This window comes from Labrus mixtus, chromosome 5 (genome assembly GCF_963584025.1).
Source record: "Labrus mixtus chromosome 5, fLabMix1.1, whole genome shotgun sequence".
In the NCBI taxonomy this organism is placed as follows: Eukaryota; Metazoa; Chordata; class Actinopteri; order Labriformes; family Labridae; genus Labrus; species Labrus mixtus.
In genome coordinates, this window is record NC_083616.1 from 17,153,470 (window position 1) to 17,171,040 (window position 17,571).

Here is a 17,571-nt window from a genome sequence, read left to right on the forward strand (position 1 = left end):
CTAAAATACTTAATGAAAGAGAAACACACGAGTAAAAGTGAATAAAAGTTTATTGATCTAAGAAGCATATCCATCTCTTGTGTTAATTGTCTTTAACAAGAACATCTACCTCAGACATTACACTGAGCTTCTAATTACTCTTCATATACATCAACAGAACATCAAAAATAGCTTCTATAAACATGACCTGATATGTCTACTTCAAAGCAAGCAGGCAGAGAGCCGAGCCCTTAAAAAGGTTGAAATATGTTCAGAGCTCCAGAAAGGAAGTCCAGAGAGAAGCATGGATTCTAAATATCTCAATGTTAGATTTCCAGATGTTAAGTGCTGTTAATAATCCAGATTCGGATGAAAATATGAACAGGAGATTACTTTGAATCATGTTTTGTTAATGCCACTTCTGGCTAATGACAAAAAATGACATTAAAGATACATTACATCAGAGATATTCAGCATTTTAAAACCACTCTTATGTCTGTACCCTATTTACGAATCTACAGCAAGCAGCTAGATAGCTCAGCATAGCGTTAACAATGTGTCCCTCAATTTAAACATGACAGAATCTGCCTTTTTAGCAGAATCTCTACAGCTGCTTCCGAACAAATTCAAGACTCAAAGAAACCTTGCTAGCTGTTTTCTGTCTTGCCAGTGTCTGTGATTAGCTAAGCAAAACAATTTCAAAGTGAACAGACAAATCTCTTGCTCATGGGGCACGATAGCCCTCCAAGAGAGCGGCCCGGGTTCAAGTCTGATCTGTTTCTCCTCTCCTGCATGTCTCTCTCCACTCTCTCTCCCCTGATGTCCTACTCTATCCACTGTCTTATCTACATGAAGGCAACAGCCCAAAAATAAATCTTAAAAAAAGAAATAAACCTAACTGCTCATCTTGTGCAAGAACTATTCCTTTGAAAACTTTACAGCAAAATCTACTTCCTTGTGCAGTCTGACCCCCACAGCTGGATGTCAGGTCATAAATCATGATAAAAGACTACAGAGTCCAGCACTTTAGGATGACTTACATAGAACTTCAATAGCTTTACTGGTTTTTAATTAATTGTAAGGCATTAATAAAGCATTAGAGTTTCTCAATTTTTCTCACATCAGAAGACTTGAGTGTATCATAAAGCCATGTACATCTAAGAGTGTTTTGAACAATTTCATAGTGTCTAAAAAGCTTTGTCAGCACATAGAATCTTACACAAAACACTGACCCGTCTTTTATATCAAAGTATAATAAATTATTTGGTCAAAGGTGTTATGGATATTTGATTTTGTCAGTATCACTTTGAATCAAAGGACATGTTTAGCTCTAAAGTCTGGATGTAAACCCTTCAGTAAAGTTAAGGAATGAAAAGTTTCCATTGTAGATGATGTTTTTATGTGTTTATGAGTAACCATAGTACTGATGGATAATGATTAACCATAGTGTACTGATGGAGGAGTTGAAATAGAAGACGTTTTTCCTTTTTTGTCTTTTAAAACTGAGTTTAAAAATATTTCCAGTTGACCACTTACAGTAGTAATAATCCACTTAGTGGACACTTTGTAAAGTCCGTTTTTTTAAATGCATGACATGATTCAAGTAGTCTTTTTATATCACTGACCTTCAATTAGGTGCTTTTCAACTTTTTGAATGCAGGTTTTACAAAAACAAAAAAACACCACTTCATATCAATTAACAAACTTTCTGCAAGAAAGGAGGAGTTACAGCTTCACCAGTATTTAAAAATTAAAACCTGCATCGAAAAAGCTCCAGCCAGTCTGACACCGCTTTAAAAGTTTTGCGAGTTCAGAACTGGCAGGACTCCATCAGCTCTGTCCCATCGTCTCCAGCCATGAAGTCAAAAAGTGCATTTTTGCAGTGCCAGATGTACATGAAATGTGACCGATCATCACTGTGTCTTTTGGTAAACTGCTGCTTCATGGTGGTGTTGAAGCGTACTGTTGGAGTAACAGAGAGTAGCAGGCGGTGCACACAGTCTCTGGGAGGATGGAGGAAGGTAACGGCAACTCGTTGGACACACAGCTCAGGCAGAAAACCCCGCTACAGTTCTTACACTGTTTCTACAGAAAGAAAAGAAGGGAGATTAAAAAAAAAAAACACAAGTGGTCACAAAATAGGTCTGATGTCTTTGATGAGTAGAATATGACTCGAACACTTAGTGAAATCATGATCCCTAAGTCAGTCAACATTTCACCCAATCACAGAGAAAGTGAATCTCAGGAGAAGCTGGGGCGACCAAGCCATCAATATTTGAATAATCTTATAACTCAACAAGTTTTGTATATTATATTCCTTTTGTCAAATGACTGATCAATTACATATCTTTGTTTTAAATGATGTAGCATCTATAACAATCAAGCTGAACATTACAAATGAACCGTACTGTTGAAGATGACTGCTTAAATATGTCAGAATCAATTTACAGAAAAGTTGGACTTATTAGAAAAAATGTCAAATGTTTACTCGAGAGTCTGTATTTGTCACGGCAATGCTCTGAGAAAATTAACCTCCAAACCTAACTCATCCATGTTTGTCTCCGTTCAGTGTGATAGCTTTCGGAAATATGATAATGAGCACCGAAGTTAAAGAACAGCAGAGGATGGTCAACACTGAATTCTCTTTAGTTTATTAACCAAAATATTGAACCATTAATTTTCCCTCCATGCAAAGTAAACGGATCACTTGCACTACGTTTTACAGCAATGTATGTAGAAGTTGAGCTATTTGAGGTAATACTAAAGAGGTGGATCAAATGACCAACAGACTTTGAGTTGTGGTGGTTGAACAGTCTGTTGTGATTTTAATGGAAGGTAAAACCACAATTTACCATATATACTTTTATAATAATAATAATAATAATGATAATAATAATAATAATGTATCCCTCCCATCAGTCCTTGCTTTTAATTGAACCCTTTGTTCATAGGTTGGTTTTGCTTGTGTGGATATGTTATCTTAAATAACTCAAAGGGACCAAAGTGACCTTTAGGATTAAATTCTTGATTTTGTAACTGGTTCTGACTGGTTTCAGAGCAGAAGACAAGTTGCTTTAGAAGACTCATACATGCTTCTCTTATCTTGGACCTTGTTTGCATAATGTATATATTAGCTGGAGACATTTAGCCACTGCTGTGTTAAGTTCAACTTCCCTTGACAGATCCGTTTTAATATCCACCACTCGTGTTGTTTCAGTCAAGACTGCAGAACTACGAGCTGTTTTAATAAACACTCTTTTTATTTGATAGCATGTATCGTAAACTAGTGCAGAGACCTCTTTAATCCTCATACCTTTGTCTTCAGGAGGGAGTCCTCCTTCTCACACATCGTACAGACAGAGGGCTGACTGATTTCCACGAGGGATTCCTCCTTCAGATATAAAACAAATATGGATTTTAATTACCGCCATCACGGGAACACTCAAATATCCAGCGACAGCAGTGCAACAATGCTTAATGACTGTTTCAGGATCTTCACAGTACAAGCTGGTATTGAAATTTAGTTTCCAATCATATGCAGTTGTATGCTAGAACAATGAAATATTTATTTAGTGCATCTTATACGTCACCTGTTCATCTTCATGGTGTGACAAAGACCTTAAAGGAAAAGAAGAAAGAAGAAGAAACTTCAAACAAAAATGTCCTCTTGTGATCATATATTCTTTAAAAGCTGTCAAAAGTACGGTACTTACAAGCTGGAGCTCAGACTTGATCTATCCTCTGCTCCAGAGTGACGCTGTAGGTCAAATCACACATATCATCATAGGGAAAAAATATGACAGCTAAAAGAAGCTGAGCAACAAATGTTTAATTTCTGCACATTTTGGATTGCAGGTTTACTTTTGGTATGTTCTCTGGTTGTTTCCTCTGAGGAGTCCCGGGCAGTAAGGGTGAAGAGTCTTGATGGTGCTCACTCCTTCGCTCTCGCTCTTTTCTTAGCTCCAGGTCAAGATGATACCTGAAGCAAGACAAACACAAGGTTGTGATGAGAAGTTCTTATTCTTAATATTTAGTACATTTCTGCTTTTTCAAAGATAAATAAAAAAAGATAGCCAGTAAACCTACAAGGAATGCTATATGCAGCACTGAAGTATGAATGAAAGGGCTTCAAACTAGAATGTATAACATAAGATAGGGAATCATGTGGATTCCAGCTTAAAGGTCTAAGAGCTACAACTATTAATATCAGCCTTACATCTATCATCAGTAATATAAATATAAAAGTGAATCTTAGAGCTGAAATCTCAGAAATTGTTATTTAGCATTCTAGTTCCCTTAACCCAAAATGAAACCTACACAAAACTGATTTAAACTCCAAACAGAGAAGTGAAATGTTTGTATTTATCGATTGTGAAAATAGACTTTCCTGATGGCCCGCGTGCAACGCTGATTAGACTTCCCTGCAGAATTTCAAAACCGGACAAGATGCTGAACACTTAAAAGTTTTCAAAAACACTTACAGGATGTGTTTTTTTCTACTTTATGATCAGTTGTCTGAATAAACAGCAGGCCACCAAAGATTTTTAGACAACACAAAGTTGAAGGTGTTGTTTTTCTAGGATTAATAAAAGAGTATTTTTAGAGGCAGGGTGGTTTTTTATGTGGGACTGAGCTAAAAAGAAAAAACATTGTGTGTGATTATGAAAGTCGACAGACATTTAATAAAGTGCAGTAGTGTGTCTCATATACTGTATGTGTCTGTAGTAAGGTTTCTGACAACAATAGAGCTGTAAGACAAAGAAGAAGAATATATCAGACCTGGGCTGCACAGATGATGATACTTGAATAGTTGGCTCATATTTTGCTATATTTAAATTAAAAAATCCCTCAGACCTTACCTGTGCTTCCTCAGCTGCTCCACCTCCTCTTGCAGACTCTCTATTTTATCTCCAAACTCCTGCTTGAAGAGCCGGTTGGCCTCAAAAGCAACGTCCCTCTCTCTCTCGGCCTGTTTGCATCTGGTTTGGGGAGGGAGGGGGTGGGGGGTGTCAGGAAAAACTCATGGCAAAATAAAAAATTGATGGAAAGAAGAGTGGTTGGAAAGAAATGTCAACTAAAACTGAAATAAAACACAAAAAATGACTTGAAGATTAAGTGTCTGACGCCCAATGAGGTCAACAGGAAGCATTTGCCGAAAGAAGATGAAGCAGGCTGTGTTTGTTTCAACTTTTTATTAGCCTAATGATTACTACAGTTAACACCAATGCTATGTTCACATACAATTCAAAATTAATCAGTTCATTAATTTTGCCCCATTCTTCTTACTGTATCCTGATTCTGTCCTGTACCAAACACGAGTTCATATTTCCCTCTTGTTTTATTATTTGTTGATATATTAAGCACAGTCTCTGGTAGTTGTTGAATTCTTTGGAAAAACATTACAGCATGTCTTCTACCTCCCAAATGTCCAAGAGGTGTTCTTTAGCTAGATAGTATTTGAAAAAAACTGTCCACTTTGGGATCCCTCTCCGTCTTCTCGCCTAACCCTTGCCAGAAAGCATTCATGGAGTATTTGTAAGAAATGCCTACCAAACTTATAAACCTGATGTGGCAAATACATCTGTCAAGGAACACAAGGAATAGAGGGTGCCAAAAATCAGTCCACACTACTCAAAGCTGATGCTGGAGAGCCACTGCAGGGGGGTTGTGGGGTAAATGTTTTTTCTTTTTTTTTTTCAACAACAAAGGAGCATCGTACAGAAAAGATAACATCCTAGTTTGGTTATTTCTATATTAGGCAGGGATGTATGTTTGTATTATGATTTTGTATGAAGCTGGGGAGCTGCTACTATTGTAGCTGAAGCAGCTTCCCTGCTGCTGAGTTCAGGTTTTTAGCCTGCTTCACCAAATGTTTCTCACTGATTCAATGATTAAAATTATCATGAGAACGAAAAAGAATGATAATGAAAGTGGAGAGGGAAACAAAATAGTGACAAACAGGATAACGAGAGGATTTGATTTTGTGAAGAAAACAGTCAAATGTAACTTAAATTCAAAACAGCAATCATGGCTACAGAGAAGTGTCCTTACCTTGTCTCCAGATGTTTTACAGTCCCAGTCATCTGGTTTATTTTCTCCTCCAAGCGAGTGATGGCTTCACTCTTCTGTTTAGAGCTTGTTTCAGTGCTCTGAGAGATGAGAAAAAATGTTGGTCAACTGGAAACAATAACTCAATATAACCCATTTGAATGGCTGCTCCCTTGAAATTGCAGCCAAGGCTTTTGTGTTTTATAAAAGGGGACAAAAATGAAACCAAACTTTGAAGAAACAAAATGTATTATTTCTGATTTTGTTGAAAGAAAAGTATCTTAGTTAGTCATCTGAATAACTATGGAGCTAAATGTTGTGTTGAAGTATGATTTTTTTCAATGTGGCAACATGTGCATAAAGAATAAGAAGGGACCAAGGATGGAGCCCTGAGGAATACACGTGGATTAAAGGCCACTTTTCGGGCTACGATTCAAACTAGCCCACTTTTCCAGATAGTTCAATAGAATGGAAAAGGTAATAGGTCATTTTAATAAAATACATTTTGGCACTTTGATGCAAATTTGTCACAAATATTAGTTACTATTCAAGAACGGATCATTGCTGGACTTCTCTGACATGTTTGAAAAAAGTGGAGGTCCAAGCCATGTTTCTTCGGTAGTTGGTACATTTTTGCATGCGTAAGGCAAGATTGGACAGAACCAGTGAACAGAGAGATATTTCTAAACCAATTTAGTTAAAAAATAAGAAGTTCGGCAGGCATCACATGGTATCACTAAAGCACTTAATGTAGGCTTTACTTTTTCATTTGTGTCATTAGATAATATTGTTCTTTGTAAAGCATAAAAAGTGGGTCAAACACATTTCTTTTAACTTTTGTGAAGTGAAGTACAGGAAGCAGAGTTTAGCCTCACCTGTGACTTGTGGCTGATCTGTTGGTTGATGACACGGAGATCTTCCAGCTGCTGCCTGAGCTCCACCAGAGAGTCCTGCTTCTCACAGATGTCTTTCTCCAGCATCTTCATGGACAACTCCATCTCCTGCTTCATCCCGATTTGCACCTCCAGCTCCTTCTCCACATCCTGCAGAGAGATCCGCTTTAATTTTAGATACACACTTAAAAACCTAAAGACCACATAGAGGAACAGGCAAGTGACCAATATAACAATTAACAACAATTACACTATTAATCCTGTCTTCCAGTGAATATAAACAATTATAAGTTGAACATACATAAATTATGATAAAAGCTATAAAAATTGTCCCTGACAATATTCACATCCAAACATTTGAGTTAAAAAGTCCTCTTAAAAGCCAAAAACTCACCAATCGAAGCAAAGTTTCCTCTTTGAGCTGCTTGCGTGTTTCCCCAAGTGCTTGTCCATCTGCTACTGAGTCGCTTCTTGATGCCTGACAGACAAACAGTCACACACAAAGAAGTGATGTAACACACTCGCTATCTGTCGCAGTATCTGTCCAAAATCAACATCCATATCAGTATGACTTTAATGACATGAACTATGTATGTTTCTTGTGAATAATATCACAGCAGAAGGTAAAATTCTTCAAGATCTTGGTTTCTATTGTCTTTGGCGCCAAATATGGCAACAAAAGGTAAATGCAGGTGTGTTTTTAGACTTTACTCCAACAGGATCCTCAATGACAGTATTAATTTCTTGTCTTCATCCACATATTAAATTTGATTCTTTATTTTTAGATTTCACTTTTTGTGGGGTGTCATTATCTCTTGTTTTCCATATTTTTATATGATGGCAGGGCCCCCTCAGTATGCACATTCAATCAGTAGTGTTAGCGCTAGCCTCCTGGCTAACATTAGCTTCCTGTGCTCTCTCTGGGCTCGCTAGCAACAATAAATAATATGTGTCTTTTTGTTGCTTTAAGAGTTAATGCTGAGTATTTAGGTGAACAATACGATTTGGTTATTGTTGCTTAAAATTAGGTTGGACCATGTTTTCGCTAACCTCCATTGGCCCCTCCCCATGTGACTGGGCCCTGGGAAGGTTTCCCCTTTATCCCCCTAGCCTTGCTGCCATCTAATGTCTGTGTTCTAGGGAGTTATCGTCATGACATTTGTTTTAAAATAGTAAACATTTTTGAATGACAAGAGAATATTATACTGTACTATATTGGATTTCAATATCAAAGGAAATTATACAATAACAACAAAATGTATATATTCACCTTTCTTGACTCCAGCTGATATGAGCTCTCTTCCTTAACTCTCTCCACATCTTCTTGTAAAGTTATGATCCTGTTATTTGCGACTGCAAGCTGTGGAAAAAAAAGTCAGCAGTTTGATCAAACTTGCACTGTGCAGAAAAACAGGAATACTGAAGATATTGTAAAGACAAGTACTTATACAGAAAGTGTTTGTAGGCGTCTCACCTCTTCTGTTAACTTTGTGTTGGACTTTTCCAGAGCGTCCACCTTGGCCTGGAGGTTATTCACTGATGCACTAAAAACAGACCGAAAAAAGAAAAAACACATCAGTCAGAAGCTCAAGAAGCTACTCAACAAGGTGAAGACACATAATCGCTCTACAAACCTTAAATGTCTGTTCAGCTCTTCCACATAATTCTTTTGATCGAGTATTGCTGTGATCTGACCATCGCTGAAGGAGCAGAAAAAGACATGAATGAGACAACAAACAGCCGCAGGAAAGACATTGTAGTAGTTACAGAAAACCAAACGTGATCAAAAATGTAAACAAACATCAAAATGTGCCTCATGACTACATCGAACTATTGTCTCTGCAACTTTCAAAACAAGCAAAAAAACTCAATGTTATTCACAAAAATCACAAAATATTTGACATTATGGTCAGTCTCTAAAAGCTGAAAGACTAAGAGAATCTAAACTTAATTAAAATATACCAAAAATGTCATCCAAGTAGTAAAAGACTTAACATTTTTGGGCATTTTTCCATTATTTGGATAGGAAGGTAAAGAGAAACAGGAAAGGTTGGGAGAAGAGAGTTGGGGAAGACACACAGCAAATTACCAGGATGGAACTCCAACCCTGGTCGGCCATGGGGACTGTAGGCTCTACCTTGGGGCTCAAGCTCTAACTGATAGGCTAAACTGGTGCCCCAACACTGTACTGGTTAAAGGAAGGCAACACTCACCCCTCTGCACTCTTACTGCTGTGTCCTCCATCTTTGAGGTACATTGAAAAATCAATCACTCCGACCTGCAGAAGTAATTCACAAAAAACTGAAAATCAGTTCAATCAAGGCACAAAAAACTGTGTATAATGTGTACACTCAGACACTTCAAATGTCAGCTTGGTATTGAGGACAAAACATTTTCATCTTGGCAGTGATGCAATAATTCTAACTAAATAAACTAAATATTTAGTCAGTCAGTACAACCTCAACTAGAAGTTTGTAACTGGAGAGGTTCCACATCATTGTTAGAAAAATACTTGTTTATTAAGATGATGATGACTAACTGGAAACCTGACGATCCTCCTTGTCATCCTTTTCTTTGTTCCTAAAGTGACAACTGATACGTTCACAAAACTGAGATTTCTGAACACTTGTGAAAGGGCCACTTGTTGTCTGCAGAGCCACTACAGGAAAACAGGTAAAGTGTCTTATTTCACAATTCTTCTTTTCTTCTTATTTGATAGATGTCATTATTTTGAGTGTTTCTTCACTACAGCTGTGTGTTTCGGTAGAAGTGAAAGTTACAGCACACCTGCGAGTCGAGGTCCTCTCCCTTCATACACAGATTGGCATCAATAACATTTAGTCCGACAAGCAGCCCAGCGATAACAGCTCCCTCCTCCTCCATCATCAGTGCATTAGCTTCATAGAATTCACTGCAGAGACGAAACGAGAGAGTTACTTTCACCGACCACAGAAGTGCTTTTAATAGATCTTGTCTAACTCCACATTAGGTATACATATATATATATAAATAACTTCAAATGACATTTTAAACTCTCCCCTTCCACACCAGAAGGCAAAAACTATTCAAAACACAAACAACATTAGAAAAATTATTTGTTTATCATAGTCTTACATGGTTATAGCTATCTGACACAAATCTCTTCAACCTAATTTATTAAGAGCTTTAGGTCCACCACTCGTGTTGTTAAAGGTGAATACTCATTTGAAACGGGAGCAGAGGTTAAATACAATTTGCAGTGATGATTAGTTTGACAATTTGAAATTGTTTCCCGTTTGTCATGTCCATAGAGGAACACAGAAACTAGAGTTTTAAGAAGTATGTCCCTTGAAAGGCCAATTTCCAAAATGTCTATTTACATGTTCATGAGGCCTAAATGTCATCTTGTCCTCAAACAGTTCTCTGTAAATAAAGACATAACGCTAACTAATGTTTGATTCTAGATGTCGACGGGGATGATACAAACGCACCTGAGCAGGTCCTTTCTGTTGATGATCGTCTTCATGTAGTCCGAGAGTTTCTTCTGCATCAGGGCCAGTCTCAGCCAGGCACGCCCCCTTCCTAATGGAGTTCTGTAATACAACACATAAATACACTTGAAATTACAACACAATACATAAAAATGAAAACTTTACCAATTATAAAAACTTGCAAAAGTGCTCTGAAAGGAAACATGAGTTACCTTTTACCCCTACCTATTACGCCGCTATTAATCTTTTCATCATTTTGCACAATAATTCTCAAGAGTGGAATTAAAATATCAACATCCACCTTCTTCTCTTAACAGATTTAGTGGACTCACTTGAGACCAGGCAGGTCTTTTACACTGGCAGTGATCTCTCCTGCCTCAGGTGTCAACTTCTCCACCAGTTCCAACGCCCCCCAGAACGACTTGTTCTGCCCCAAGAAGGTCTTCTTGGCTGAAAATTCAGAGACAGTGCTTGTTGAGACTACATGGGAGTATTTAAGGTCAGTGAGTTGTTGTATTGTTTGTCATAAAGGGGAAAACTAACCAGGTATAAAAGACGAGTATAACATTATACCTTGACCGTTTTTACTTTATACATTTTTCGTTCCCCGAGTTACCGCAGTGATCAGAGGTAGAATTTATTTACATTTTCAAACTTTTCACACTTGTAAGTATACAAATTGTGAGAGGTCTGCTATACATACTTTTCAGCCCATGTTTCAGGCAGTGCTCCATCACAACAAAGAACTGCTGGAGGGGTGCATAGTCAGAGTCCAGTGTGCGTCCGAGGTTCAGCGCAGACTCGATGAGGCCTTTGATGCTTAGTTTGGCCATGTTCATCAAGTTAAGCCTTTCGATAGCGATGGGATCCTTGGGATCTAAAAAGAGAACGCAAAGGAGAAAAGAATCCTTATAGATCTGATAGTAGTGACACACACTGCTGTCAAACTTCCGGAGTGACTCAGGAGCTAAATTTATCTCGAGCTGTGAAGGAAAAAAAAAAAAAGCTTAGTTCTGCATTCCTTCAACACGGCAGAAGTAATGTTCCTTGATACAAACACAACAAAACAACAGTTAGAAAAGAAGAACGCTTCGTTTGATCTGCCAGAATGACACCTTTAACTGACTTAAGGACCTGACAGCCTTGTTTTCATTTGTAATATAAAACTACAATTACCGTTAGCTTTGATAAAGATGAGATTTCAACTCACTCAACTTCAACAATTTCTCGGTGATTTTACAAAACCATAACTTAGAATGATCAATGACTTCAAGATCTGCTAACAACGAGGAAAAAAATCATACTGTGATTATTTTTGACATATTGAAAACTGCCATCAGAATCTTTACTTTCACAAAAACAACAAATCTTTACCAAACAGGACATCTCTGCAGCCCCACACTACTTCATGAACATCCAGTATTTGCCTTTTTCAAAGAATGGCAGCTTGTGTGGTGTTTGATAACACTTCTTCATGATGTGATGGTGTGATGTTATGATTCATTGTGCAGCCTTAGTACTGGATCCGTCTATACATTTTTACCTAATCCATTATTTATGGAAGTGGTTAAAGACACTGAGGTGCTTTTAGTTCTGGGTAACTCTACCTTTCAGCATTTGTTTGAATTATACATCTAGTTCTGCGCTTTGCATTCTCATAAAGCAGTATTACTGACTTCCAACACTGAATGACTTCAATCAAAGGGTTGCAGAACATCAGTTTCATGCTCTGTATTGAAACTATGTGGAAAAAAAAAACAGCATCATTTTAATAGCTCTGAGAAAAAAGATAGTATCCAGTTAATTACAAACCACAGTGATACACCCAAATAAAAACAGAGATAGAAAGAGGACAGCTGGTTAATGAGGAATATTCTGGATTATGTTTCCTTTCATTTCATATGCAGACAAAATAAACCCTTAGATTGGACCATAACATTAGCATTTCTTAACTAGCATTTCATCACTTAGTTACATAGTTCACAGTTAATGTTTATCTTATACTACCTGCATCAAGCTCTGAAACGTCACTTCAATGGTAGCTCCATTTGTGGAAACTAGACATGTGGTTATTTAAGCTAAGACAATCAAATAAAGAAAAATACCACTTCAAATGTAAGGACAAATTGCAATTCTAGATGTTACTACAGAAATATTGGGCATCTTGTAAAATAAACACAGTCATGTAAGAGCCTAGTGGCGAGAAATGATCCTACAAATGGGTCTGTTGTTGTTTGTTAATGGTCCTCCGTTATGTCCTTACAGTACACGGTTACTTCTTAAGAACTGGTGGTGAAGTGCTGAAGGGTTGATGCTGTTAACCGGCCAGAGACAAAAGTCTGAACTGCCTCCCCTTGGACCTGCCAACCACCAAAGAAGGCGTGGCAGGATATGAGGAGTGGAAAGCCCGCCCTGTACAAAAGAGATGCTGTTCTTCATATTATCTGAACAAAAATGAAACATAGAGCTGGATGAATCTGGACACAACAAGCCTGTTCACAGCTAAATGTGTCTGTTATAGCTGCATCCTTTCTTTGCTTTTTTTTTTACCAAAAAAGAGTAAATCACCAATATGTACATCTATTTCATGCTGTTTGATTGCTAAGATTAAGAAACTAAATATTATCGATTAGTTAGTTGTTTACTGTTCGCTAAATAATTCTCACAACACTTCCTGTTGTTTTTTTTTTGTCACCCAGCCCTTGTTTATTTACACGTAGCATCCTCCTCCTGCCTTGTAACCTCAGACAACAAACAGTCTTCCCGGAATCCATTACGAAACATCTCCAACAGCACACATTACCAGAGTTCACTGAATAAAATGTGTAACGTCTGGGGACCTTATGCATCACCACGCCCTAATAGAGATCCCACACTGTGTCCACAAGCCTCCTCGGACGCTGAGCTAATCTGTCACATTACCTTCATGGGCCGGCTCCGGGTCTGGGGTGAGGGAGATGTCGTTGAGCTCGCGGAGGCATAGCCACTCGCCATCGACGGACACGCGAAAGTTGCAGAGATAAATGGTCTCCCTGGCGGCCTGAGTTATCTTGTCGGTGGTTGGAGTCGCGGTTTCGCTCTGAGGTGTCAGATCAGACATGATGACTCAGCTGATGCCAGGCCGAAGCAGCACCACCAAGGGAAAACAGGAGCAGTAGCTTTTGTTTCCGGGAACCAGCAGAGGCTCCCAAAAAATAACAAGTCAGAGAGGAGTCGACGACAGAGAAATCATGGGGGGAAAAAAGGAGATAAAAGGCAAAAAAAGTATTGAAGGCCTCAAGCAGGTGTTTCAATGGTGCTGATTTTCCTCCTCTTTATGCCTGCATCTTCTTCCACCTCGTCCTTGTTACAACTGAGAGAAATATGTCTTGAGAAAGGCTGCCCTGCCCCTCTCCTCCAACACCTCCTCCTCCGCCCTCTTTCCTCTTGTATTATCCTTTTTGTGCAGACGGGGGGTTTTTTAAATGCAAGAGAGCACAGTGCTGAAAATCACAGCCCTCCTCCGGTCAGCTCAGCACCGGCTCGCTCTGATTGGACTGCCTGTGCTGTGCTGCAGTGAATGCACTGGGTGGGTGTTGACCAAGATGGCTGACAGTAGTGCTGGGTACAGCAACACATTGTCACGTGAGCAGCTGGTGCATGCGTAAAACAAGGGGGGAGGGGGATGAGGGAGATGGGGGGGTCCCCTGAGTACCCAGCCAATGCTAATGATGCAGCAGAGGAATCATTTGTCTCTCAAGCATCAACAGTGTCCTCTGACCTGATGCAGGCTTAGTGTTTGACAATGCAATCATAAAAAACAAACACAATGCAGATAGCAACAGGGGTAATAATGAGGCCAAATGTTCTGAAGTAATCATGTGATTTCACTTGATTCTTTAGTATGCTAAGTGAAAACTGCATCAGTTCACATAATTATAATAATAACATGATAATAGATCATAGGCACATGACAAACATGAGGGGGAAAAAACTATAAGCCTAATACAACATTTGTCTGCAAAGACAACAGAGCATTCTCTTTTCATTTCACGAAGAAAACATCCGTCAGATTTCATGAGGAATAAAGTAGTCAGGACTAACAAGCAAACTTCAGATCCTCTGGAAATAGAGCTGAAGTGTTCTACTGGTTGGTGCACATGACTGGTTGATTAGAAGCCCACCACCATACAGCCATCCGTATGGACAAAAATGACTTCTGGTTCACCGATATGAAAAACCTTTTACACAAAAACAGTCTGCTGAAAAACAATGAATGCTTTAGAAATGTTGTCCTCTGCTCTTAAATTGGTATTAGTTAAAACATGCAACATGTGCTTAAGCTACTTCATTCATGCCATAGCTGTCTCTTGTTGCTTGCAGCTTCATATCGGATAAATATTTCAAACATCAATAAAAACAAGTCTTACTAACCTTTAAAATATAGACTTAAGTAACTTGTAAATTTGACGAATAGATTAGATTGACGTTTCCTCAAAGAATAACTGTACGTGGAATGGTTTCAGCAGAGTTATTGAGGTCTTACAGATTAATGTCGAAGAATTAATTTAAATATAATGCTTATATGCTGTGGCAAAGTCACTGTTATAAACTGACCATGTAACAATGTCCTTAGTTCAAGCAAGGAACCTTTGTTATAAGCCCAAGACAAACATCCATGTTGGTGTCTTGGTCAAAATTCCTTAAAGAAAACATTTATGGGAACAGAATCAAAAGTTGTTGTCATTATTGGCCTATTTGTTTTTTCAAACTTCTTAATCTCAATGCAATCTTGGTCTAAAATATGCAGCTTATCCATTAGGGCTCTAAAAATGTCTCAATCAAGGAATTGTTCACGTTTAAATTACGTGTATAACTAATGGATGAGAAAATTCACACATTCCCATTTTTAAAGTCAGTTGACCATGATGCCTTGTGATTCCTCTCTGGGTTTGTGTTTCTGCAAACATCTGTGCATCTTTAAAGAGAAAGTAGGTTTGTGTTTATTATACAACAGAAGAATCAAGCATGGCTACATAACCCTAACCCCACCCTACCCTGACAAGGCATGCCTTCTTATTCACGTTCTTTACCGACTCCTGAATCTGTCAGTGGCTGAAACCTTCGGTCTCATTGGCACATTATGTATGAAATTCCATGAACTCTCTCTGTCTTTGGCAAAAAAAAAAAAAAAAAATTTGCACCATCATCTTGTTCTGAGCTACAGAGTCGCCTCAAACATGAGCATTGTATTAGCTTAGAACACTTTAAAACCAGGGTCAAGGATAACCTGCAGTGGTGGTGTATGAATGTGTATGAATGGGATTAGTTACTTCAGATGGTGACTTTAAATAGCAGCCATTTACCATTTAATTTATTGATTGATGTATTTTTTCTTTTTTTTTTATGGTCTATTGGTTGATATTTGTGTTATTGCTATTTGTGCTGCTGGCCAGGAATCTGTAGTAAAATAGATTTTCCTATCTAAATGTGAATACTCATGATAAAATAAAGGCTGTATCATACATATATAACACACATTAAATTATTATTTAATGAGTGTTTTTCTTGTTTGATGAATGATTACATGACTTTATATTTCACTTTTATCACACTAGCTGTAAAAAAAAAAAAGTCTAAATGTCAGAACATAATTTAAAAAACAGTAAAGACAACAGTCCTACTCAACCAAGTGATCTGTGCCAGCTGACCATCAACTAAAACTTCAGACATATTTAGTTTCATACTGAGATATTATTACACTGACAGTGAGCATGGTAGGATACAATGATTACAGTATAACCCCTCCAGAGTTATAAGACAAAGAGATTGTACTCCTATGCAGAGTTGCAGATGATTCATGGGCTACAGGCTCATTCAATATTTCTGTACAGTTTGGAGCAGTAGCCCACTTCCTCGCCACTCCTGTACAGTTTTGGTTATCTAATGTGCCAATGTGAAAGACAAATATGGCATTTCTCACAGAAACAACAGCACAAGTGAACTACGTGACTAACCCACTGTTAAATCCCTACAACAGCGACCAGTGACGTTATTAAACCAAGTCTGTCAAAACACCACATGACACTCACAGGAAATCCACCACAAGTGCAGTGCATTAAGTTTAAAACCTCTGTTGAAGTCAGCTAAGCTCCTTAACTAGACCATTGACTTAAATGAAGAATTATGTGTAACAACTATGTTAAGAATCAATTGACATGTCAGTAAGTGTTGTTAATAAACTTCCTGAAATGGGGAAGTCTTGTGTCAAAAGGTGGTTGTGATGAGTTTGTTTTGGGACAGTCAAAAGTCACAACACTAACTGCGGGTACAGTTTTTTTTGTTAATAAGTATAAAATAACCTTACGTGGTAAATTCAGACTAAAATGCTCTTACTTCTGCGCTTTGAGTCGATCCTTTCAATCTTGAAGTCAAACTGGCGAAGCGGAGTCGGTGACAGCGACCCAGCCTTCCCAAATCTCAAGTTGGAGGAGTTTAAAGCCTCCTTGAAGTAAATCACCGAGGTCGGTGACAGAGTGTCGTCTGGACTGTCAGTGTGTCCATTTTCATCAGAGGAATTTTGTCTCCCAGAACTTTCTGAAACCTCCGAAAAGGATTCCCGAGTCAGATCGCTATCCTGCTCCGCCATCCTCCCTTTCGGTCAAATTCACTTCATGTGACCAGCGAGAGGACTGTCAGTCACTGGGCAGCTAACACTAGCTATGTGCAGTTAGCTACTAGGGCCATGCACCGCCGTGGTTAGCAAAAACAATCACTAGATCTGTCAGTTTACTCGAAAATATCTCCAGTTATCCTTCGCCTTTCGTCCTGTCCTCTTGAGCCTGCTCCTGACCCGGAAATAGCTCGGCATAAAGGTTTTTTTTTGTCAAATCTGATGCCAATTTCGCGAGAGTTTGCGCGCTGTGTCAGCGATCCAGCTATCAGTTCACATGACCAGAGATCATGAAAATAAACGAAGATGTGCCACTAGTAGTAAATCCAGGTTCGACGCCATATATACAGATTTTCCCATGATTCCTTGCGAAGGCGCAAATATTTTTTTACAGTCTATGGCGCATATATGCTCCTCTTCATTTTTTACATTCTCTGATCTCTTTTAATATTTCCGTGTACTCCGAAAAGATTCAGAAATACCAGAACATGCTGAGAAGTAGGCTACTAAATGTTCTACACATTTATCA

General features: G+C 38.4%; 1 protein-coding gene across 3 annotated transcripts; it reads right to left on the reverse strand.

Annotated features, from left to right (window-relative positions):
- Positions 1–32: 32 nt before the first annotated feature.
- On the reverse strand, positions 33–17,310 carry rufy3 (RUN and FYVE domain containing 3). 3 transcript variants are annotated; one of them, XM_061038260.1, is made up of 18 exons: positions 16,766–17,310; positions 11,094–11,267; positions 10,723–10,840; positions 10,391–10,492; positions 9,708–9,831; positions 9,134–9,198; positions 8,555–8,620; positions 8,395–8,464; positions 8,191–8,280; positions 7,315–7,398; positions 6,903–7,070; positions 6,031–6,128; positions 4,839–4,958; positions 3,841–3,958; positions 3,693–3,736; positions 3,570–3,597; positions 3,293–3,370; positions 33–2,064 (listed from the first exon to the last, which is right to left on the reverse strand). In XM_061038260.1, the coding sequence occupies exons 1-18, from the start codon at positions 17,016–17,018 to the stop codon at positions 1,921–1,923; spliced, it is 1,944 nt and encodes a 647-aa protein (XP_060894243.1). In that variant the 5' UTR covers positions 17,019–17,310; the 3' UTR covers positions 33–1,920. The 3 variants fall into 3 exon arrangements, with proteins under 3 accessions (XP_060894243.1, XP_060894244.1, XP_060894245.1); XM_061038261.1 differs by lacking the exon at positions 16,766–17,310 and adding an exon at positions 13,313–13,950; XM_061038262.1 differs by lacking the exon at positions 16,766–17,310 and adding an exon at positions 11,998–12,332.
- Between the last annotated feature and the right edge of the window lie 261 nt (positions 17,311–17,571).

Excerpts from the sequence above, each read along its gene's own strand:
- rufy3 (XM_061038260.1), bottom strand. The coding sequence starts at position 17,018 with ATGGCGGAGCAGGATAGCGATCTGACTCGGGAATCCTTTTCGGAGGTT. Across the intron at positions 10,841-11,093 it reads CCTGAAACATGGGCTGAAAA|CCAAGAAGACCTTCTTGGGG; the intron begins GTATGTATAGCA and ends CTGAATTTTCAG. Across the intron at positions 10,493-10,722 it reads AAAGACCTGCCTGGTCTCAA|AACTCCATTAGGAAGGGGGC; the intron begins GTGAGTCCACTA and ends GTTGTATTACAG.